This window comes from Neopsephotus bourkii, unplaced genomic scaffold (assembly GCF_033783945.1).
Source record: "Neopsephotus bourkii isolate Nb327-2 ecotype Australia unplaced genomic scaffold, CSIRO-AGI_Nbou_v1 NB_1637, whole genome shotgun sequence".
NCBI lineage: Eukaryota > Metazoa > Chordata > Aves > Psittaciformes > Psittacidae > Neopsephotus > Neopsephotus bourkii.
In genome coordinates, this window is record NW_026902112.1 from 291,836 (window position 1) to 316,507 (window position 24,672).

Here is a 24,672-nt window from a genome sequence, read left to right on the forward strand (position 1 = left end):
TAATTCCAAGAGATCATAAACCCTTACCTAGCTGCATAAATGTATGACTAGATCCCTTCAAAAATAATGCTGTGATCACTGAAAGTATAAAATATTACTGTTTAACTCAGCAGATATGTACTATATGAATTTAATATATCTATGTGTTTAGTATAGCGTTTTCATGTTTACTATATATTAATAATCTATATACAAATGGATCTGTTAAAAAGAATGTGCGGGATGGGTTGATTCCAATTTTTTGTAATCCTGCATAACTCAGTCAGTGTCTTTGATTCTGAAGACAAACAAATTTACCAGTAAGTTCAACAGAAGTTGTCTCCAGCTCTAACTCTGGTGTCCTGGTCCTGCTCCAAATAGGCATTATGCCAGGACGTGGAGCAGACTGCAGTGGTGGTACTGATGGATGATTGTCCCCTGTCCCCAGACAACAGTTATATATCTAACTTCTATTATTGCACCACTGGGTAGCTTTAATATAGTTAAACTTGGGACTTTTCTGGATCCTATCACAGATGTGGCAAATTTATTGACTTTGCATTACAGTGACTTTATCAGCTCCCTTTTCTCTGCACCTCAGAGTCCAGAACAGTATTTCCTTTGGACACTGTATCTGTAGGCTCTCTTCTTGGTTTGTCAGCAACATGCAGGTGGCATGCATCAGCTTCTCTGTAGATGCAAGCACCACCAATCTCTTCAGGGATCTGAACAAGATCTTCACTGTTCAGAAATCCAGCTGAATTTTTTATCATTGCAATGCATAGTAATGGTTTCTAGTACTCAGAGAATAATTTTCATTTCCACGATGCTCTACAAATGGTACCTGTGAATTCTCTCAGTGCTCACGTGATGCAAGAAAGCATTTCATTCTCAGATTAACACACTGGGAAACTGAAGCAACTTAATCAAGAGAATGGAGAAAGTAAACCTGTCCTGTTTAAAAGTTGTTTATACCTTCAGTAGTCTTATTACTGACAATAGCAGGTCAATTAGCAGGGTTTGGATTAGTGCCTGCAAGATATGGAATTAATCCAGGAATTATTGACTGAATCCTCTTCAAGATACCTAAACAGAGTCATCTTTTGGAGGCATGGAGTCCTGGCACACCTAGAAGGACATTGCATGAGTGTTGACCCTCAGCACTCTACTCGTGCTCTTGTGGATTGATTCCAGTTGTAAAACAAAATAATGGCAAGGTCATGTTCTTAACACAAGCAGTCACTTATAAAGTCACGTTTCTTTGGATGTGCCAGCAATAAGTGGCAAATAATTTTCTTCCCCTTAAACCACAAACCTGCTTTGATTGGCATACAACCTTGTATTGGTTCCACCTCCTAGCTTCTTTCAAGGCCATGTTCTTGGTGTTTGTGGACATGATTTCATTGTTGTCACCCTTAGTTTTGTTGTTCTCTCCATCTACACCACTGCCAAATGAATATTCAGGAAACTATAGCTTATTTGAACCTTCTATCTTTGTTTTGGGTGAGAGCCTGTGTCTGTGATTTAGGCAGAGTTTAATGTTTCAGTTCACTGCTCCTGTAGAGATATTAAAATTATCTAGTAGTTGTTTTAAAAAGAACAGCAATGGTTAAATACAACTTGCAGCAGTCACCAGATGACTATGTTCATCCTTGACTGTCACATGGGCCTGAAAGAGATTTGGCCTTCTGTCCATTTTTTTGTAGATTTCCACTTGTTCCATCCTTGCCCCAGGACGTTTTCTGCCTATTATGGATATTGGATTTAATAGGAAATTTCATATCTGGCTAGGACTGTAGCTGATCCTACATTTGTCCAAAGGGAGGAGTGAGATGCCTCCCTTGGCATCTCTCTAGTGCCAGTTTTCCCTGATCCCTGGGGAGGACTGGGATGACACAGTGAGTTGAGTTCTATTGTGGTGATGCAGGGCTCTGCAGGCTGTGTTAGCAGCTAGTAGTAATAATGGACTTCCACCCACAGCAGGAGAGTGCTGCACAGAATGGCCCACTGTGTCTGTCAGAAGTCTGACTTTTAAAAATGAGATCAAGCAAATAAGCATAGCCTAAAGACTTTTTAGAATTGTATGTTGCCCTTTCACCTCTGACTTTATCTTTCAGCCTTTGCTAACCATGAATATTTAATATGGCCACCACTGCATCTTGTGGAATAAATGACAGGCTCTGAGTTTCAAAGATTAATCTGAAAAGCAATGCATATACATCAATACTGGAAAAAAATCATCACACCCAGAGCAAATCCTTTTTCATAAGCCCACTTATTAAAAAAAGTAATGTAATATCATGAGTTTTCATTAATACTAGTCTTCAATAAGCCTAAAGCAAATCCTTGCTTGCTGTGCGCTTGCTACGCTTGTTGTACAGAACTGCCTGAAAGTGATGAAGGCTCAGTCGGTGTGTGGAGAGCAGGGAGCGTGCGGCAGAGATAGATACAAGCTCTATTTGAGTAGAGGTTCTCAATCCTCAGTTGTCTTTCCTGAAAAAGATGATTATGGATGTTTTACAGGAATAATAATGCTAATTTTCAGCCCTCACAGAGTGCTTTGCACCTGCAAAATCCTATAAAAATGTGAGCTGGTCCTTGCCAGTAACTGACTATTATTGCACCTGTTTTGCGAATGCAGAAGGGAGGAAAGGTCAGTGGACCCAGGGTCACATAGGTTTTATGCAGCGGATTTAGAACAAAGGAACAGGCCTCTCTGGTCACATTGATCATGCTGCCATGCAGCAAATGTAGCTCAAATTTAATAATATATATATATATTTATTCCTAGAAAAGAAGTCTTTTCCTCTTTGCTTCTTCAAAATAAACATGCTCCCAAGCTACCAAACCCCACGTTTACATGTATCATTAAATGCTTTCCAGTTGCTAGCCAGAAAACTCAGCAGAAAACCTGTAGAACACCAAAGTAACTCTTCTTTTAAATAATTGATGATGCCAAATAGCAGCAGTGTTATGCCAACAAAGAAATCGGTCTCTCAAAATATTTTATTTATTATGCCTCAAGAAACCCAAAGTCTTGTTTTTAACGAAAGCGATTTTCAGAAGTTGGCTCTCAGTTAATCTGGAACATCTGCTTATTACAATTCTTGGTGTTAGAGCACTGGTGCTCCCTAGTAAATTTTTCAGCTTTAAATAATACCTATGGAAGTCTTGGCAGAGAGATGAGGAAGGAGAGAGTAGCATTTGCCAAATGTGCATTTTACTTTATAGGGCTGTAGCACTATATTTTAATAATACATGTGTGGAAGAGAATCTACTAATCCGATTAAATAAGAGGACAAGGAGGAATTAATTCCAAGGTTCAAAAAGTCCCCATTCTATTCAGCTGAAATTTTATATTGCAGGGTAAAATGGTTAGAAGTCTTGGCTAACTACACTGCTATAAAACAGCCAGAAACAGATCTTTCTCTGCACTGTTCATAAATCAAGGTCACTTATGTGAGAAGGCTATGTTGTGATAAATTTGCCTGACAATTAGATGAGGAGGGCATATCAATGTTAAATTATATTCTTTATACACTCTGATCAGAAGGTGATGATGTAAACACCATGGTAGCATTATGAAACAGAAAATTACATTCCAGATAATAACAGATATTCATGGTGCATGGTTTTGCACTTTAATGTGCTGTGTTTTACTTAGTCATATTAGTATTTCAATTTTGTAGCATTCTCTTCTTTGCATGTAGTTGGGTATTTTTCACTAAAAATGCACCTGCCTCTCCTTTTCTCCTCCCTGTTTCTCTGACTTTTCTTTTTTCAATTTTTCCTTTTCCTTTTTTTTTCTTTTTTTTTGATGCTGGGTAAAAAAAAGCCTAAAGCAAAACAGTTCAAGAAAATGTTAACAAGTAGTTTTAAGATTTATAAGCCAGGATTTTATGTTATATATTTACAGATTCGATCTGCGTACCAGGCTTTGATCCAAGCCTTAGCATGATGACTGGAATCACTCCGATTAACCCAATGATACCAGGCATGGGGTTAGTGCCGCCGCCACCACCAACAGATGTGCCTGTAGTCAAAGAAATAATTCACTGCAAAAGCTGCACTCTCTTCCCTCCAAACCCAAGTAAGTAGGTATGATGAAAGAATGACATTTTCTTAAATGCATTGCATGAAATATTTTATAAATAAGAAAAAATACACATATTTAATAGAATGCAGGCAAGTATGGTGTTTCCTTTTAAGGTCTACTCTGTGTGCAAAGCGTGGTATGGTATTACCATATTTACTCATCTCTGTGAGGTCATGTTAAAAAAACCTACGCACTTTGTACAACAAAGAAAAATAAGTACATAAGCAAAGCTAACAGAGCCTGAAGATCTAGCTTCTCATAGTAAAAATCAGTCTTTCCTGTAGATCAGAATATCACAAAAATATAACAGTTATATAACACTTATCATCTCCTATCTCACTGTGAGCTCCCCTTCACATGCCCGCAGTGAGATGGAACCAGTCTGGGCTCGTGTTCCTGTACATAGTACCTTGCACCCAAATGCTGGCTAGCTGTGGTCACTCCCTGGGAGAGGTGGAGAGAAAGAGGGTCTATGGCTACTTTTTTGCCATTTTTGGGAGCACCTTAGCAGGTAAGTTTCTTCTCCTCTCTAAAAGCAGAGACCAGACTTCCTTTTGCACCTTCTGGGACTCTTCCCACTGAGCCACCTGCTAAAGCACAAAGCCTAATTTTGTGCATGTTAGTCCCAGGAGTTTAGTTTCAGGGACATCAGACCAGCGCTTTCACTATCACCACGAAGACAAAAGAGAAAATTAAGCAAATAGTCTGCTACTCTGGATTTGCAGTGTACCCAGATCATGCTTTAATTAAACTGTGTGTGAGATTATGTATATATACATATATGTATGTTTTAAAGTTTTAAACTCCATTTACTGTGTTAAAGGGCCAAAAACAACGTCATATCAATCATATTCCTTCTTAGAAAGTTACTTTTAGAGGAATACTCAAGTCATCTACATATAAACAAGTGTTATGACAGAATATATATTTTATACAGCCTTCAAAATTTAATAGTTTTCTGATTTAAGTTTGTATTTATTTTCTCTACATACACACATAAAAATAACATTTCTTGCCACTCCACCTCATGAGTACTTGTAAACAGTGAGGTTATCCTTCCTGTGTGCTGGCATCCACTCTATTATCTGGCAACAAGACAAAACAGATAACCAGCAGAGCATTTTCATCATGCTGTCACTTCATCGTGTTTCCCACTTTGTTTTTCTGTTTGCTGTGCTCCTGCACTCTGAGACAGAAATGAAATTATGCTAAGAAAAGAGAAAGGTGTCCAGCCCAAGTGCCTGGAATTTGCCCATCATGAGCTTGCTTGCAGAGGGTCCACACAAGTGATGGGTGGAAGCCAAGGACAGAATCATAGAATCATAGAATGGTTTGGATTGCAAGGGACCATAAAGATCACCCAGTTCAAACCCGCCTATCATGGACAGAGACACCTTTCCCTAGACCAGGTTACTCAAAGCCCCGTCCAACCTGGCCTTGAACACTGCCAGGGATGGAGCGTCCACAACTTCTCTAAGTTAAGTTCAGGCTTTGAATGTACTACATCAGTGCTTGAGATCTGTGCTCAGAGTCAAATCAGAAGCTCCCCTGCTTTGAAACTGAATATTTTATATGTTTTGTGTGGCAGTGCAGGGAAAGGAAGGATCCTTTTAGACCTTGCTGTGGAGAACAGCCCACAGTGGCAGGAATTGATCTGCAAAATGCCACCTAAAATTTGAAAAGGTTTAGATTCAAGTAATCAATTCTGGACAATCTCTGCAATAGTCAATAATTTTGCTTCTTCCCCTCTCCCACCTACATGCTATGTCAAATAAATGTTGCGGCCCAGAACTGATTAGGGGAATTAATAGAACCAATGGATCAAAAGAGAAATTTTGTATTCCGATATGATTTCTGTTTTGACTTAGATCTTCCACCACCTTCAACAAGAGAGAGACCTCCTGGGTGTAAAACAGTGTTTGTTGGAGGATTACCAGAAAACGCGACGGAGGAAATTATTCAGGAAGTCTTTGAGCAGTGTGGAGACATAACAGCAATTCGGAAAAGCAAGAAGAATTTTTGTCACATTCGTTTTGCAGAGGAGTTCATGGTTGATAAAGCCATTTACCTTTCTGGTACTTCACATTCTTTAATGGATTTTCCTTGCTTCTCATTTGTATTTTGTGGTGCTAATGTTTGCTTATTTTCCTAGCTTTTATCTCAGCAAGTCTTTCTTCAGCTCAGTGGCTGTAGCTTGGAGTGGCAAGGGGCAATTCTGTATTTTGATATGTCTGCCAAGACTTGTGTGTGATTTTGTATGTTGCTTACCCGGGAGCAATATCCTGCCGTCCCACAACATTGCAGCAGATCCTGACATTCACTATAGAACAATCTTCTTTTCGATTTACACAGGCTTATATAGTTTTGCTCACAGGTTGTGGAAAGAGGAGGGCAGTAGGCCAGGAACACTGCTGTTTTCCAGTGCCAATTTCTGTGATAGACTGGCAATTTCATTGGCGTATTTTTATAGATTTGCAGTGCAATCTGCATGCATGTATTCCACTGCTGCATGGGTTAGATTCTGAGCCCCATGTTTAGGCTATGTCTGTTTCCTCCTAGGACAATGATGCCATAGAAATTCAGTAGTAAAATTTCAGAATCTATTTTCCAACAAAGGAACAGACAAAAATGAAAAAAAACCCAAAACAAAACAAACAAACAAACAAAACACCACAAAAAAACCCCCAACCTCTAACTCACAAGGAAAAAAAGAAAGAAGAAGAAAAACGAAAAAGTAATTCTGCTTTCACTTATCAGGCTTGTGAGACTGTCAGTGTCCTCTTACAGGTTACAGGTTCCCTCCTGTGAGGACTGGCTTCCTAACTGAGCCCTTCTTCACCTTTCTGAAGACATGTTTGTCTTCACAGGCTAGTTCATCTTTCTGGATCCTGAGAAGACCCACAAATGTTGCTTTGCCCCACAAGTGAAAGGTATTCTTACATAAACAAGGGCCAGGAACTGCTCCTTGGCCAAGACAAAGACTGGCTTACAGGCACCCACCCTGTGTAGAGTGACCTTGAAGGGACTCATTGGAACCATCCAAAATGGAGCTTGGGAGGCAACTGATGCTTAGAAAACCCTTGTTTGAGCTTCCACCCTGACCATCTTCTGTCTAGCTGTAAGGGCATAACCTCAGTGTCCTCTAGGTGTACATAGGAAGCTTAAGCAGCTAGGAACAAGTGGCCTCTCAAATCACCATCAATTACATTCTAAAATGAAGGGAAGGAAGAAAAGGAAACATCTGAACTTTTGAAATATGTGGTCAGGAGAAACCTAATTCCTTTGTTTCACAAAGGTTTTGGGGTTTGGGTTTGTGGGACTTTTTTTCCCTAACTTGGCTGCTTGCTTTAAATGTCTCTTTGAAGAGCTACAGAAAATTGTGAGGTTTATGAGATCTATATAAAAAGTTCTTTAAAATATTGCTGTATTTTCAGGTTTCTCCTAGATCTTCATTCTACCCTGTTTCTTCCTTTTTTTTTTTTCAATTTTCACTTCATTTCTTCTTCAATCCTCCTTCTCTCTTCCCAGTTCCCATCCTTCCTGGTCATTTGTTTATTCACATTACATCCATAACACTATAGTTCACTGGGACAGATTACAGGAATTGCAGTAGTAAGAAGCAGCAGCATGTTTCCCAGCTTCCAACTTCTGTTTAAGGGGCCCCATCTCCAGATGAGATGAAGAGGGACACAGCAGACTAAGTAGGAGCTGGTATTACTGTAATGATAAAACAGTGTCAAAAAAGAGAGCAAGGAAAAGCTCGGAAACCTACAGGCTGCTACCAGGAGCCAGAGCCAGTGTCCTTCTAGATCAGATTCCTGCTTCTTGGCAGCTGACTTTGCTTCACTCCAAGTCAAGTTTCATCTTACTTTTATATGCCTTAAATCCTGGAGGACCAGATTTGATGATTAGAGATAGGAAATTCCCTGTGCTGCCATCTGTCCTCATTCATAGCACACTAGAGTGTGCTTTCAGAATAAGGGAAATGAGCAGAAATGGAGGTGGCAGATTCCCTTTCTCATCCTTCCTCATCCTGAATTTTCTGCAGTTAATTTTCAAGTTCTTGATCCATCCTTCCCTCTTCCGTTTCCTTTCATCACAGTTGCACTTCTCTCTACGCTTCCTCTTACCATCTGCTCTGCAGCTTCCCTCCCCGTCTGCCTTTTCCTCCACACTTTCTTCTGGAGTGTTGTACTTAGTATCTCTGACCAGCGGAAATGATGGGACAAAGAAAAGCAGGGACATGGCTGCAGCCAAGTTTCACATCTTTTTGCCACCAGCACTGAACTCTGCAGATGAAACTGACTGTCCTGCACCCCTGCAGAGCAGGGAGATCTGACACTAGGCAGGGGCATGTTTTATTTGTACTGAAATACTGCGTGTCTTTAATCAATCTTTGTTCCATTCTCAGCCGTAATGTATTCTGAAGTGATGGGGATAAAGCATATTGTTAAAGCTTTCTCTTTTCTATGTAAAAGACAAGAGATGTACAAACAGAATGTGGTTAATACAGTATGCATGTTATATTAGGGCAAAGTCCTGCCTTTGATATCTGTAATATAATGATAATTTTGTCTACCTAATCAGTTTTATCTGTCTACCCCATCTAATCTCATCAAACCTTGCATTTATCCTGTGCTTATCATCAGAATAGTGCCAGTGATTACAAAATTCACCAAGTGGTTTAATCACTGATTTTTTCAATGCCCAAGTCAATTTGTGTGAAAAGCATACTGGCACATAGGTAGAAGACTATGATAAAAGAATTTACTTAAGGAAGGGCAGATTTCATTTAGCCCTGAAAGTTAAATTTTGATCTCCTGAAAAAAAGGCTTTCTAAAATTGACGTACCAGCCTCTGAGAAAGTTCTTTGTCCAAACTATATGTACTTTACTCTTGTGGCTGAAAATTCAGTATCTCCTGGTAATATTGATGGCCCTGGACCTGAAAATAGGGGACAAAGAGGTGGCTTGAGACAGACTCATTTATATCCCAAAAGCCTGTGTACGCGTTTTTCCTGTGCTGGTATCTTCCCCTATGCGTTTCCATTTAGTACCATGTACTTGTTTTATTTTGTTCTCGCTGATCATCATCAACACTCTGATCTAGATCCCCAGTTAGAGAGCAACTATTGACCGATCCCCAGTCTAGCAACACTCAAAGGTAAGTCAAGCCACAGAGTTTTGACTAGACCTGTGGTATGGAAATACTGTATTTGATTTTTTTCCTGTTGCAGCTGCTTTAAAGTGAGGATCTTGGCAAGTTCCCAGGGTCTTTTCCTCTGCCATTGTGTGCAAAACTGAAATTAAAAATGACAAGCCAGGCACACAGTTCATGCTAGCTGCAATCCTGAGCAAAGAGATGTGGAAAACGTGAGGGCAGTTCATTGCCTATGCATGAAGGGGAGGCAATGGCAGGTGGCTCTCTCATACATTTCCATACCCTCAAACATAAATAAGGAGACATGGTATTGGAAAAGAGCAAACCTCCCAGCTGCCCCACAGCTCAAAGTTGCCAACCCAGATGAATGCCTGAGGATCCCATATAGCAAATGTGACCTGCCAGTTGTGCACTCCTTGCTACCTGGCATACTCCTGTATAACAACCTGTTGAGGAGTCTGCTCTTCACTAGCCAGGCCATTGTCCCTATGCTTTTGTTAAGGGAAAGATGCCAAGCCCTGAGCAACCTGACATTACTTTGGAATTGACCCTGCTCTGAGGGGGGAGACTGAACTACGTGATGACCAAGGTCCCTTCTGACCTAAGTTATTCTAAGTTTATTTGCGGGTGGAAACTACCTGGTTGGCTGATGACCTTCAGCTTTAAAAGTTAAGCAAGCAGTAAGATTTTTTCAGTATCTTTCATGAGCAGTTTCAAGAATCTGTTAATTTGGAGTCACTTAAACTGGTTAGCTAAAGGGAACCATTTGTCAAGTGCTACACAGGGTATTGGGTTTTGAACTGCAGTTTGCAGCTTCTTCCCATTATTGCCATTTACTTCAAAGATGAGGGCCACTTTGATAAAACTGAGCTTTGCTGGTGCACACACAGCCTGTAGATGCACGGTCCATTTCATTAGTTCTTTATTCAGATGAAGTGTATCTTTGTGGTCCACAAGAGTCTTGCATCCTCCAATGTTCCTTGCTGTGTCCATGCCAGCATGCTCCTGCCCACAGAGGCAAAAGTGCTGGGGAGAGGAAGAGAGATTGTGTCTTCCTGGAAAGTACAGCCCAGCTGGGAGATCTAATTTTAGGTTCATGAGACCTGGCACCTTGGCAGTGTCCTTTTACTTTGCTGATAATGCTGTTTTGGCACAGAGCAATCACTATTTGAGGAATGCAGCTGGCGAGTCAGACTGGCAGGGAGGGGAGTAACATTTGTCACCCTTTAACATCTGTTATCAGGGTAGCTGTACTACTGACCCCTTTTGGATGACCCCTTCATGCTTACACCTCAGTGGATAAAACATAATTACTCCTCATTAGTTTAAGGCCCAGCTTTGAAAGGTCACCCACACTCTTCTGTCTCACTATAGTGTATCTGTAGCTCTTCCTTTCAACACCTTGTGACTAGAGCTAAGTATATGACCACAAACAGCATTCTGAGGGGGGAAGAGTAGTGTTTACTCCTCCAAGCAAAAGAAAGCAGAGTAAATAAGGGGGCTTTAAAATAGCAGACTATATTTGCCCCTATTGCAATATTCAGTCTACTTCATCCCAAGCTCATGAACCTTGGAGACCAGATTTCGTAGGTTCCATGGAAGTTTTTTATGCCTTCAGGCTTTGAAGGATCTCTTAAATCCTTAGGTCGAGTTTTTCATATGGGTTTGGGCTCATTGCTGTAAAATGAAAGTCATACCTCTTCCTCACTAACAGGCTACATAGATGAAATCCACAAGACGTTTGAAAGGAAAATGTCAAATCAGAAGGCACTCACATTATGTTTTTTTTGGAGGATCACTACATACATAAATATTCAATGTCTGGAGTTATTTTCTCATATGCGCTGAAGTACAGACAGTCCCTTGCATTCACACAGTCGATGTTTTCCAGCAGTAAAATAAACAGAGTATGCCTAGATATGCATGTTTTACAAAGATACTCCTAATCTACTACACAAGCCTTAGTTTTGCTGTCCCTGGAGAGAGTTCAGAACTGAGTTTTAACTGTGGTAGTTAGGTGCTGAAGCTCTTCAAACCACAGGGAAGCCAAAAGACTGAAAGATTTGTTCTCTCGGATTGCTGTTCAAAAGAAGGTAACACTATTTTTCCTGCCATTTTGAGCAGGAGTTTCCTGTCCCTGGAGTTAGTACGCAGTGATTGTAGTAGTGTGTGTTTCTGAAGAGCCTCTTACATGCCAGCTCATCACAGAATTCATCTCTGCAGCATCCCATGCCTTGAGAAGTCTCTGCTGTGCTGCTCTGCTTCTGAGCCTACTGCAGTGGGCTGGCTTTGAGAAATTAGAGCTAGCCCTGTGCAGCGATTAATTTTACACATATCTGAAGGGTCTCTTTGGAGTTTTCTATGTAGTGTTTTCTCAGGCTTTCTCTGAATTGGCATTTTTAAAGTTAGAGAAAATGAGAGTATATTTCACCCTTAGGAATAAAACTTGAGAAAAGATAGCTGTCCAGCCTATGTTCTTCTACAGTATGGTCACAAAAAGCTCCTTCTATAGCTTTGGCATGATTTGTTTGTCCTCTGTGAAAAGTCAGAAGTTTTAGTTCAGAGCAGGGCCCTGTTGTACTGCTGTGTAGCCCCTTAAAGCCTTCACAGTCTGCTAGCTTTGGTATATTATACATTGACCAAATTATTGATATGTAGAACATGGCTAAAGATAAGGCACAGCAGGTTTCATTATTCATTCTGAAAGGAGCCTTGCAAATATCTCCTAAATTCATCAGTACTTTAAAAATAACTTTAAAGAATGCTAAACTCAGTTCATTTGTAGATAATTTATATTTGCTACCAGATTATTTCCCTCTTTGTGGTACAGGAATTTATGTAGCACAATTTCCTCATTCATCTGTAGTCATGATTTTTATAAAAGTCAGCCTTTCCTCTTAATTCCAATCCCTTTGGTAGGCTGGAGGAAAGTCCTAAACTGTATCTGATCTCAATAAGATCAGGGGAAGAAGGACTCTACATTCAGACGAAACTAAATCCTTGTTTAGTAGTTGGTTTTTGTTTACCAGGCCTTTGCACTTGTAAAGGTTGGGAGTATCAAGTAGAAAAATATACTTCTAAAGTATAGATTCTGTAACTTTGGGTTGACTTTTCAGCTTATCCTCTGTGTTGATAGGCAATGCAGAGAATTGCGAGGGAAAAGCAGTGGATGAATGTTCATCTTTCTGTGAAAACAGTTATCAATAGATCCTGTGTAGATATGTGAGACTCTGTTAATGTATATTTTTACTTAGCTGCACTTGAGGGGGACAAGAAAAAGCAAAGAAGTCCTGCAACAGTCAGTTCTGCTTGTTGATTTCAGGTTACCGCATGAGATTAGGATCTAGCACAGACAAAAAGGATTCAGGTCGCCTTCATGTTGATTTTGCTCAGGCAAGAGATGACTTTTATGAATGGGAATGCAAACAAAGAATGCTGGCCAGAGAAGAGCGACACAGACGCAAAATGGAAGAAGACAGACTGCGCCCTCCTTCACCTCCGGCAATAATGCATTATTCTGAACACGAAGCTGCTTTGCTGGCTGAAAAATTGAAAGGTAAGCAGCATTTGATACTTTTCAGTGTATTATTCCTTAAGAGCAGAAGCCACACAGAAGTCAGAGCAGGAGAGATGATTTCTCCCTGATGTATTTCATTACTTGCCCTGTTAGCTTTCCCCCATTCTTCTGCCATTTTTATGCCAACAGCAATGATACTCACCCACCTGCTAGAAATGTATAATGTTTGTCTATCTACCTGTGCTTTAACAACTATAACACAATGTTCAGAATACTACAAGAGGGTTGTTTTTTTCTGTTCATTTGCTTTCATCATATACCTTGGGCACACTCTCATAATAAGACAACCTGTTACAAACATCCTTCATATTAAAGACCTCATTCTTAAAATGTCTTCGTTCCTTGACTGATATGTTGCTACATCACATGCACATGACCGTGCCAATTTCTGGCATTTAAATTGCCCTCATGAGCTGCATTTTGATGTGCCCCTTAGAGGCAGCAGTTGCAACTTATCTCTGACACACACCATCCATTCTTTCATTCCCTCTTTAGGGCTGGAATTTCTTGTGCAAGATAGTGTCTCGTTTTGGTATGTGTTTGTTGCTTGTTTGTTTTTTTTCTAGGTACACTTAGCAAGTTAATATTTTTATGGGTGCAGCTTGAGGATTCCTGACATTAATAGTTAACACAGAAAGTAAGAAGAAAAAAATAACATTATTCACGGTAAAGAAATTAAAGAGCAAGGAAACAACTCCTTATATCCTGTAGAGTTTTGTTTTCATTAAGTGTTTAACAACTGTGTTTGGCATTTTTTATCTATGTGCTGGCCAAGCACGTTACTTTACTGTGTGCCAGGTCACAAGAAACTGTGATTCTTGCCACTGTTTCAGAATTATCCAGATTAGAGTTATGCTATCTAGCTGTCAACACACTGGCCTCTATTCTAACTATGAAACATGTTTGGGAAGCTGAAGATGGGCAGCGTGAAATGTTGTTTCCTTGGAGCATGGAACAAAGATGCACCCTACTGTCTATGAGTACTGCGCTGGTCGGTGTTAATTGCCACTGTTACCTCAGACTATTATTAGCTTGTATAACAGATATTGTCACCACATACACTGTTAAATAATTCATGAAATAACTGGGATATTGGTAAAATAACTGAGATAGATTGATAGAGCAGAAGAAAAAGAGGGAAGAGGCTTCAATATAAGAATTTTTAATTCTCACCCAGCTTCCAGTCCAGCTCCTCTAGACATTATACAATACGAGAGTATTATAGAATCATAGAATCATAGAATAGTTAGGGTTGGAAAGTGCCTTAAGATCATCTAGCTCCAACCCCCCTGCCATGGGCAAGGACACCTCACACTAAACCTGTCCTTGAACACCGCCAGGGATGGAGCATTCACAGCCTCCCTGGGCAACCTATTCCAGTGCCTTACCACCCTAACAGGAAAGAATTTCCTCCTTATATCCAGTCTAAACTTCCCCTGTTTAAGTTTTAACCCATTACCCCTTCTCCTATCACTACAGTTCCTAGCGAAGACTCCCTCTCCAGCATCCTCACAGGCCCCCTTCAGATACTGGGAGGCTGCTATGAGGTCTCCATGCAGCCTTCTCTTCTCCAGGCTGAACAGCCCCAACTTTCTCAGCCTGTCTTCATAGGGGAGGTGCTCCAGTCCCCTGATCGGCCTTGTGGCCCTCCTCTGGACTTGTTCCAACAGATCCATGTCCTTTTTATGTTGAGCACACCAGAACTCCACATGAGGTCTCATAAGAGCAGAATAAAGGGGCAGGATCACCTCCTTTGACCTGCTGGTCACACTCCTTTTGATGCAGCCCAGGATACGGTTGGCTTTCTGGGCTGCAAGCACACACTGAAGCAGACTCATGTTCATTTTCTCATTGACCAACACCCCCAAGTCCTTCTCCGCAGGGCTGCTCTGAATCTCTTCTTTGCCCAACCTGTAGCTGTGTCTGGGATTGCTCCCACCCAGGTGTAGAACCTTGCACTTGGCATGGTTAAACTTCATGAGGTTGGCATCAGCCCACCTCACAAGCGTGTCAAGGTCCCTCTGGGTGGCATTCCTTCCCTCTAGCATATCAACCGAACCACACAGCTTGGTGTCATTGGCAAACTTGCTGAGGGCGCACTCAATCCCACTGTCCCTGTCCGTGATGAAGATATTAAACATGACCGGTCCCAACACCAATCCCTGAGGGACACCACACATTACTGGTCTCCAGCTGGATATTGAGCCACTGACCACAACTCTTTGTGTGCATCCATCCAGCCACTTCTTTATCCACTGAGTGGTCCATCGATCAAATTCATGTTTCTCCAATTTAGAGACAAGGATGTCATGTGGGACAGTGTCGAACGCTTTACACAAATTTCATGTAGATGACATCAACTGCTCTACCCCTGTCCATCAGTTCGGTAGCCCCATCATAGAAGGCTACCAAATTGGTCAGGCAGGATTTCCCCTTAGTGAAGCCATGCTGGCTGTCACCAAGCACCTTGTTGATTTTCATGTGCGTTAGAATGCCTTCCAGGAGAATCTGCTCCAAGATTTGCCCAGGCACAGAGGTGAGACTGACTGGTGTGCAATTCCCCAGGTCATCCATTTTCTCCTTCTTGAAAATGGGGGTTATATTTCCCTTTTTCCAGTCATTGGGAACTTCACCTGACTGCCATGATTTTTCAAATATGGTGGCTGGCGGCTTAGCAACTTCATTTGCCAGCTCCTTCAGGACCCACGCATGGATTTCATCAGGACCCATGGACTTGTGCACGTTCAGATTTTTAAGGTGGTCTGGAACTAGTTCCTCTCCTCCAGTGGGCCGAAGGTCTTCATTCTCAGTCCCTGCGTCTGCCTTCCAAGACTTGGGTGGTGTGGTCAGAGCCTTTGCCAGTGAAGACCAAAGATAAAGAAGTCATTCAGAACCTCAGCCTTCTCCAAATCCTGTGTAGCTAGTTCACCCGAGAGCTTCCTGAGGGGGCCTACGTTCTCCCTAATCTGTTTTTTATTTGCTATGTACCTGTAGAATCCCTTCTTGTTACCCTTAATATCTCCAGCCAAGTTTAATTCTAATTGGCCTTTAGCTTTCCTAACCTGGTCCCTAGCTTCCCGGACAACATCCCTGTACTCTTCTCAGGCCACCTGTCCTTGCTTCCACTTTCTATAAGACTCTTTTTTCATTTGAATTTTCCTCAGCAGCTCCTTATCCATCCAAGGAGGTCTCCTGGCCCTACTGCTGCACTTCCTTCTAGTTGGGATGCAGCACTCCTGAGCTTGTAGCAGGTGATCCTTGAATATCAACCAACAGTCTTGGGCCCCCCTGCCCTCTAGTGCTATATCCCATGGAACCTTGCTAAGCAGGTTCCTGAATAGGTCAAAGTCTGCTCTCTTGAAGTCCAGGGCAGTGAGCTTGCTGCGCGCTCTTCTCACTGTCCTGAGGATCTCAAATTCAACCATCTCGTGGTCACTGCCTCCAAGGCTGCCCTGGAGCATCACATTTCCAACAAGCCCTTCCCTGTTGGTGAGCACAAGGTCAAGCATGGCACCTCTCCTTGTCGGTTCCTCTATTACTTGCAGAGGAAGTTGTCTTCCACACAATCGAGGAACCTCCTGGATTGCTTGTGCCGGGCAGTATCGTCCCTCCAACAGATGTCCGGGCGGTTGAAGTCCCCCATGAGAATGAGGGCCTGTGAGCGTGAGGCTTTTCCTATCTGTCTTCATCTGCACTTCATCCACAGATTCCTCTTGATCAGACGGTCTGTAACAGATCCCCACACTAATGTCTCCCATCGCTGTTTTCCCTTTAACCCTGACCCACAAACTCTCTGTTGACTGCTCACCTGTCCCCAGACAGAGTTCCATACTCTCCAGCCTATCCCTAACATAAACAGCAACTCCCCCTCTGCGCCTGCCAGGCCTGTCTTTTCTAAAGAATCTGTAACCTTCCATTCCAACAATCCTGTCATAGGAGCCGTTCCACCATGATTCTGCGATGCCTATTATATCATACTCCCGTAGACGAACACACATCTCTAATTCCTCTTGTTTGTTCCCCATGCTAGGGGCATTTGTATACAGGCATCTGAGCTGAGCTCCAAATGAAGCCGGCTCATTGGCTGGAGCAGCCAGAATATCTCTGCATTACTCCAAGCATTTATTATAGGTGCTGGCAACTGACTGGGTGTGTTGGGATGGAATGATGCCCCCCTCCCACAACACATCTAGTTTAAAGCATCCTTGACCAGTCTGTCAAGCCTCCTACCAAAACTGCTCAGACCAGCTCCACCAGCCCCCACTAGACCTGGCCTGCAAACTTGGACCCCATGTTCAAGACACCCAAACCCCTGCCTATGACACCAGATCAATCTGTTTTAAGTTGAATATTTTAGGAGTTAATCTTCTATAGAGAAGTTTCCCCTTATGTAGTAAGGCCTAGAGGTTTCCTGAACTAAGCCAGAAAGTGCAAGATGTATGGACAGTTTCTTCCATATGGCTAGCCATTGCCTGGCAACTGAATGTGGGGGTTTGCAAGATATTTAAGATGTCTGTATTTAGAAAGTTTATTCTTTTCATTCTGGGAAGTTTCTATACTTAATTAAAACTTATTCCAAGCATTTAGATCTTTGGTTCTCTTGAGGAATATTTGACAAGAGCTTGGTGTGTAGGCACAAGTTTAATATAGAAATATTTTTTTGCATGGTATAGACCAACACCATGTACATGACTGTTTCTCTGGAAATAAAGATAAACTTTCAGAAGCATACAGAATTAAATATAAGAAATTAAGAAAATAAAATGGTAAGTTTATTTTAATTGGTAAAAAAATAATTAAAGTCCAGCAAAAAATGATACTGCAATCTTAAAAACTTCACTAATTAGCAATTGCCTTGTATCAAGATTAATGGCACCACCTCTGGATCTGTACAGGCTGTTGGGCATGGAGAATGCACAGAAGCCCCCTCTCTTCTCACCAGTCATGAATTGTCTCCTGTACTAAGTAAGGTAGAGAGCAGAGGAGGGGTTCAGTCATTATACTGGTCTGCTTTACTTCTCCTATGGCATTATGGCCAGTATTTATAAGGCAGTGAGGCAGAACATTATGGCCTCCCTTGGGCAACATGAATTCACCACATAAGCCCTTTGTGACATCCTAAAAACAGAAGTAAAAAAACTTTAACTCTGGCAAAGCACAGTTCATGTCATCATATACTCTCAATTCAAACGTGGACTTCAGTGAAGCTCACAGAAGATATGTATTTGTACACATACAGACACACATATGTATAAAATTTGTGGTCAAAATCTCAGGTCTCTGGATATCACCAGATTTGCATTGCTGCAAAAGCCTGGTAGACTGATCCTAAAGATGAGAGGGGTCAAAATATATCTGCTTTTGGCAGGATTTACCTTGAAAGACTAGCTTTTGAGCTTTGCAGTTGTTTTCTTAAGGAAAGTTATAACCTCTCCATGGTACCCACTTCAAAAGGCTCCTGAGCTCTGGTGCCAACTCATGAGACAGAGCTGCAGGTGCCAGTGTGCAGGTTTCAGCTCCTGCAGAGCCTCCAGAAGTTCACTGAGGAACACTAGCTGAAAAACAAGACAAAATAGCCAAACATCTGTCATCCCAAGATACTGCTTTGCAATCACAGATGTAGACAACTTGGTCTGAATTCAAGCAACTTTTGTTGTCAAAATAACCTTGGAAATTCCTGACAGCAAGGAAATCTGGTGGTGAGCAGAGATGAACTAGGCTCATCAGCCAGTCCCCTGTTGTGGTCTAGGTATTTATTGAGCCTGTAGCAGAGGTGACAATATCTTTTTTTCACCTTCTGCAAACTGCAGCATAAGACTAAAAGAAATTGAGTCTATGTACCAGACTTGGCTGGAAACTCTCACCCCTGTGTTGTCAGCATATTCCTATTCCTGTCATGTGCTGAATTCACCTGCTGCAGCAGTAACGGCCATAGAGGAGAGGGAGTGGGAGAGTATAGAGGATCTTTTATGCCAGTTGGAAACAAAATATCATTATAAAATTTCAGCCAGGTAGTCTCTACCGGTGTGGTGTTCCATATTAAAAGAGAACTGGTTTCTCAGAAGGCACTGTCCAGTGACTGGGGCTGGGAATTCGCTGAATATGAGGCCTTGCATACCTAAAAAAGCATGAAGGTTTATGATTTGCTCTTGGTTCTCTGCTCTCCGTGGACTATCCCAAATCTCTTCATATCTACAGAGAATTTGGTTTGAATACCTGATTTATGAAGGAATAAGGGAAACCCATCAAACTGCATAGAAGTGCAATTTTTCATCACTTTCCATTTTAGGCAGTGCTGGTTTGTGGGTATTTTCATTTTCCTTTACTGTTCGCTTTCCCTTTGCCTCCTTTGCCTTTGCCTGGTTTTCTCAGCTAAGGTCCATCAAATGAAATCCTTCATAACTTTTCCTTGTTGGCAGTGTGGATATTTTTTCCTGCACCTTTCATGTTGTTAGCCAAGAGTGTATTCACTTTTCTCTAAGTGCCTGTGCTGTTTTTTCTCTCCTTAACCACCCATTGTGTTTTGTTACTGCCACCTTTCACTGTGTGGCAGTGGCATATTGCCACTTTCATGGATTTGAGCCCATAGCTCTAAAAATACAGGCCTACGCTATTAGCTCGCATTGATTAAACATGTTTTGAGCTGCTCAGCATTGATAATTTACCAGTGATGTTCCCTGCTGGTTCCAGACAGAGCCAAGAGGAGAAGCCGAGAAGGTGATAGTTTGTAAAAGGAAATTTCCTGCAATGAAAAGAGGACTTGTCACAAAATACTTTATTTAAATGTGTTTCATGCACTGCCATGACATAGTTCTATTCTTCATGAGTCAAGCACAAAGAAGGCAGAAGGGAGCTGAGCCTGGGTTGTTAGATTTAAATGAACTCCAGCATTCAAACTAGATAGGTACCATGTGGTACAACATGAGCTCCTTCTCATACCAGGGCTATACAGGTCAGTTTTCAGTCTGTACCACACATTTTATTTTGCAGGCTTGTTGGGAAAGCAAAACTATTATTTAATTTTGCACAAGTTATTTTTGTTTGGATTTTTTTTTTTTACTTTCCAAAGCACAAAAGCAGATTTGAAATGAAAAAGCAAAATAAAAAATGGGCCCCATTTATTTAAAGTGGTAAAATTTCATATTTTCAAAAGGTACTCTTTAAATCTACATTTTGATCCAAATATTCCATAATGTGTTATTCCATTGCAAATAGTTTCATCAAACCATTGTCTGATTGCCATGGAGTAAGATAACAGCTAAGTGTAACTCAAGCTAGTGAAACTTATGGCCTCCTTTCTGACAATTCCTACCTTAGGTAAAAAATCTGTATTTCTTGGAGGAAATATCTCAATAAATTCATAGATGTGAATTTTGGGAAACCAAGGTCTTTTACAGTGAAGTGTAAATGTGAACTGCTTCCTTAAATAACCTTTGAGAATAGACCCTAAATTCTTGTTCTGACAAAACCACCAGAATATTGTGTCTTCTGTTATTACATTACAAAGACGTGACCTTCTTGTCTTCTGGTTCATTGCAGCATTTTGCTTGGTGTGTGTCTTTGAGATTTTAATTCTGCAGTATTAAATCAGATGTGTTATTACTGCACAGTGAGATGTGTCAGTAGGTATTTAGGATCAAATTTGCATACTCTGACATCTGTTTTCCTGGGTGCTTTATAAATGGTTGAGTAATGTGGTTCCCAGAACATCACACAACTGGAGATAGTCTAAACCTTTTATCATTAAGTGGAACACTGCTCTATCAGGCGCATTGAAACAAAACATTTTAATCTGCTTGTTTATGACATTTGTGTTTCAAAGCAGAATTTTGAACATTATGATTTTCTTAATTCAAGCATATCTGTACCTAATGGTATCATCTTCAGAAATCATTTATTCCAAATATGCTCATTTAAAATGCTACATCTGTCTTATTTGCTGCAGGTAGCTAAATAGTTTCACCATCTAACAAAGACATCTCATTATATTTGAATATCTGTTTTTTAAATATTTTGAGCAAAGGAGACAAATATCTGCAAGTTATGTACAATATTCTGGAATTTACCTCCTTTTGAAATACAGTGTTTCTGTATGAGCACAGGGAAGTTATTCATGTGGCTTTCCATTTAAAAAAATGTAATTTGAAAAATTGAGAGGCTGCTTCTTTGCCAGGCACTGTATTATCCCCTGAAGAGAGAACAGATTGGAAATTTAAATAAATAGATGGCAGTTACAGTGGAATGAACTAACCAGGGATGCATCTTGTGCAAGAGTCAGGTAGCATCAAGCCTGACAATCTCAACCCTTGCACATCATTTGATATATAAACAACATTTAATTGCTTGGGAAATGGGATATTTCAATGAGAGGAAAGCCACGCTGCTTTCATTATCACTCAAAACTTGTGACCCAGTCTTGTGGAGTGCTGCAGAAGCTTTGCACTTATCCAGAGAGGCAAGTCTTACACAGCAAGGATAGAATTCAGAGCAGGGCTACGTCAGAAGGGGATGCAAAGATGAGATTCTGTGAACAAATCCAATGAATGCCAGGTTTAATTGCTGCTGAAAGACTCCAGACCCTTTTTTTAGCACAGTCTTTTTTTATTAGTAGTATATGAGGACAGAGCCTTACAACAGGCATTTTGCGACACTTTAGTGTCAAATCTGTTCACTCACCCTTCCTGTTTTTAGATCATTTTCTCCTTCCTTCTTCCATATGCTGCTGACATCTGCTGTGACACAATACATCTGGCTCCAAAAGCCTTGCACAGGGGCTGGGAGCAGGCACAGTGCAAGGGCACTGCAGGAGAGTGTAAGGTGGGTTCAGCTATCAGCAGACTGGTAACCCAATTCCCTGGGCATCACTCTCCCAAAGCCTTCAAGAAGTGCATTCACTGGTAAATGTATTACTAAGTGTCCTCCCTCACCTACTCTGAATTGTATCAATGCAAATTTTAGGATTTTAATATAAACCCACCTGATTAAATGTACCATCCTGCAAAATGACTCCAGTTAATTAGTATGAACTGGGAAATTGCAGCTCACTGATCTGAAAGTTTGTGGTGCGATTTTGAGAAATAGGGAGGAAACTCAATACGCTCATAATTACTTTTTATTGGAAATAATGGCATCAGCAGGATAAGATAATGGATTTCTATGTCTCACATGAAACACCCACCTCTGTAAGGTGGGTGGTTCACGTGATTTAATTTGGAAGAAAGAGTTTGATGATACAAGGGGAAGAAAGCACCTTTCAAGATATCTTTTAGTAAAGGCATATACATATTTTTCTCAAATCTAGTTTCAGCTAGTAATTTATTACATAACTGGAAAAGTTTCTTGGTTATAGTGTACAGTTAAGGCTATTTAAGAAATAGTAAGGTGGATATTAATCACTCTTTAAAAGAACCCTGTGGCAGTAAGAATTTATATTCCTTGATTCTCACTTATTCTGCAGTGTCGTTGGGTTAAAAATGTTATTAATCCCAAAAGTACCAGACTAATATGTGTGTAGCATAGCACAATTATATAAGTATTTGAGCAGGGAAAAAAGAAGGTGAGGGTAGTAGGCTGAAGAGTTGTGTTTCTAGGTCAGTGGCGAGCACTCTGTACAGAAGAAGCTCTTAAGCCAAGAGAAAAAATAGGTTGTCGTTGTGGCAGTGAAAGTGGTGTGTGCTGGGAAGCAAATTGTTCCTGATGCACAGGGGAGCTGCACTGAGCCTGCTGATGAGAGAGGTTAGTAAACTTTTTCCCTGACCTGATTCACCCTCAGCAGTCATGTGCTGTGGGTTGTTATTTTTTTTGTGTTAAATTCAGCCTTTGCAGTTCAGAAATCTTAGTTATAAACTGGTAAATTATCAAATCAGAGGTCAGCTTAACAGTAACCTTGGCCATATATTTGGTTGCAGTTCTGTGGTGTTTGCATCTCGAACTGGCCTCTACCACTTTCCTGCAATAGCTGAACTGGACTTAGTTTGACAAACTGGAACTGGAGTGTGATCAGCTGAGCAGCTCGAGGCAGCCCTGAGGCCAGTGTAGACACGAGCAAAGGGGTAGTGCTGAGTAGCTGGAGATGAGGCAGGGGACACAGCATCTTCCTATGGGACAGCTTCAGCTGACAGAAGACAAGCTGTCAATCAGAGGCAAATAGATGAGACATATCCCATGACTTATCCCCTGTTGCACACCCTGCAGCACAGACATTCTCAGTCCTCACAAGAATATCTTTGAGGGGTGTTTGTTGACTGGATTTCTATTGATCAGATCAGAGCTTAGCATGAAGACACACCAGAGCCTTCCCATCTTCTAGAAGGGACAGAGAAAAATGAGATCATTAGTGCAACCCAAAACATATGCAGCCAGCATAGTAGCTTTCTAGGTGTAGCCATTAGAATAAAGAACAATAGCCCTCTTTTCAGCATCCCCTTGGAAGCCTAGGAGATTGCGTTGGGGGAGCAAGATTAGGGGCAAGAGATAGTATGTGCTGAGTCTGGACAACACCATGGCCCATAGGACAACGTAGAAGGATTGCTGTGATTTGTTGATTCAAACAGCACTTGAAGTCTCAAGTATGAATCATCTCAGATACTTTTCAAACATTTGAGAAAGCCCAGGGTTGGGAAGATACTAACAAGGCTAAAAGCAACTGTAGCCCAGTGTTTGATCTTGTCCTCTCTAGAGGTCCAGTATACAATGTCGCTCTCAAAATACAGAAATACAAAGTTAGTTATTTTTCAGTATATCTATAAATGTAAAAATTATAGTAATGAGTGTTTCAGTGCCTGGCTTCACAATGATGGATTAGTCTATCTCTTGTCTAATGGCTAAGGCCTTAGACACCATTACGCAAGCTGTGAAAGCACCTTATGGAGATGCTTAACACTGAGAGATATATAATCACAACATTTCAGATTACTCTGAGCTGAATTCTGCCCTGTGTTACAGCAAGGAAACTCAATAAACTAAAAGTAAAATCTCTGTTTTCAACACTTTCTCCCAGTACACCGTTTTGTAGCATTTCTTGTCATAGCTTCTTCTTCTAAAAAGTTCATTCCACTTGGATTTGCTTAAATTAGAAGCAGAAAACTGCAAAACATTTATCAAAAATTATTCCTTTTTTTTTTTTCTTAATATAGAAATATTCCTGTTGACAATTTCCCAGGCAGCTTAGGGATGCATTTTCTTTCCTTTATGTTTCATTTCATCAAAGTTGGGAGCTAGGATTTAAGCACCAAATAGCTTCAGTTGATATCAGAGAAATTTGAAATATCTTATCTCTAGACAGCTGTGACTGAGTCTAGCATCACCTGGAAATCTATCCACAGACACCCAGTGAGCCATCCTCAATAGATGGGTAAATATTAAAACAACATAGTATGCATCACAGCTTGCAGTAAAACTGAAAACCTAACACAGGTACACGAATGCCAAGTAGGTGGCTGTATCTGGTGTACTTGTGTAACAATTGGGATTACTCTGACTAAATGTAGATGTCTGTGGCAGAAATGTCTATATATGAACAGGTCACCCCAGGCTCACATTACAGCTGGTTGAAGCAGGCACTTCTGGGGCACAGTTCACCTCACCCTCAAATACACAGCTAAAACAGGACTGGTGAAGCCTGTCCAACAAGTGTCCATCTCTCGCAATTGAGTGTACCAGGATCCTGGGGTTACTAAATCAGATGTTTACATAAAGGAGATGAATCCTGCCTTATTTGCTTAAAACATGCTGTAACCTGAAGGAGAAAAAAGCTTTAGGTGTGAGAAATAATTTGTAGTGTGCTCATTTTAAAAGAACAATTACATATGGGAGCATGTTTTATATAAGCAAATTTATTTTAAGGGTATGTTTTTAAACA

General features: G+C 40.9%; 1 protein-coding gene across 6 annotated transcripts in view; it reads left to right on the forward strand.

The window, feature by feature from the left end:
* Window positions 1-24,672, forward strand: part of ENOX1 (ecto-NOX disulfide-thiol exchanger 1) — a 375,494-nt gene that overhangs the window by 262,957 nt on the left and 87,865 nt on the right. For all 6 annotated transcript variants that reach the window (XM_061374279.1, XM_061374278.1, XM_061374274.1 and 3 more), the window contains exons 6-8: window positions 3,896-4,069; window positions 5,944-6,150; window positions 12,558-12,791. In XM_061374279.1, coding sequence (XP_061230263.1) covers window positions 3,896-4,069; window positions 5,944-6,150; window positions 12,558-12,791 — 615 coding nt within the window. The remainder of the gene's footprint in view (window positions 1-3,895; window positions 4,070-5,943; window positions 6,151-12,557; window positions 12,792-24,672) is intronic.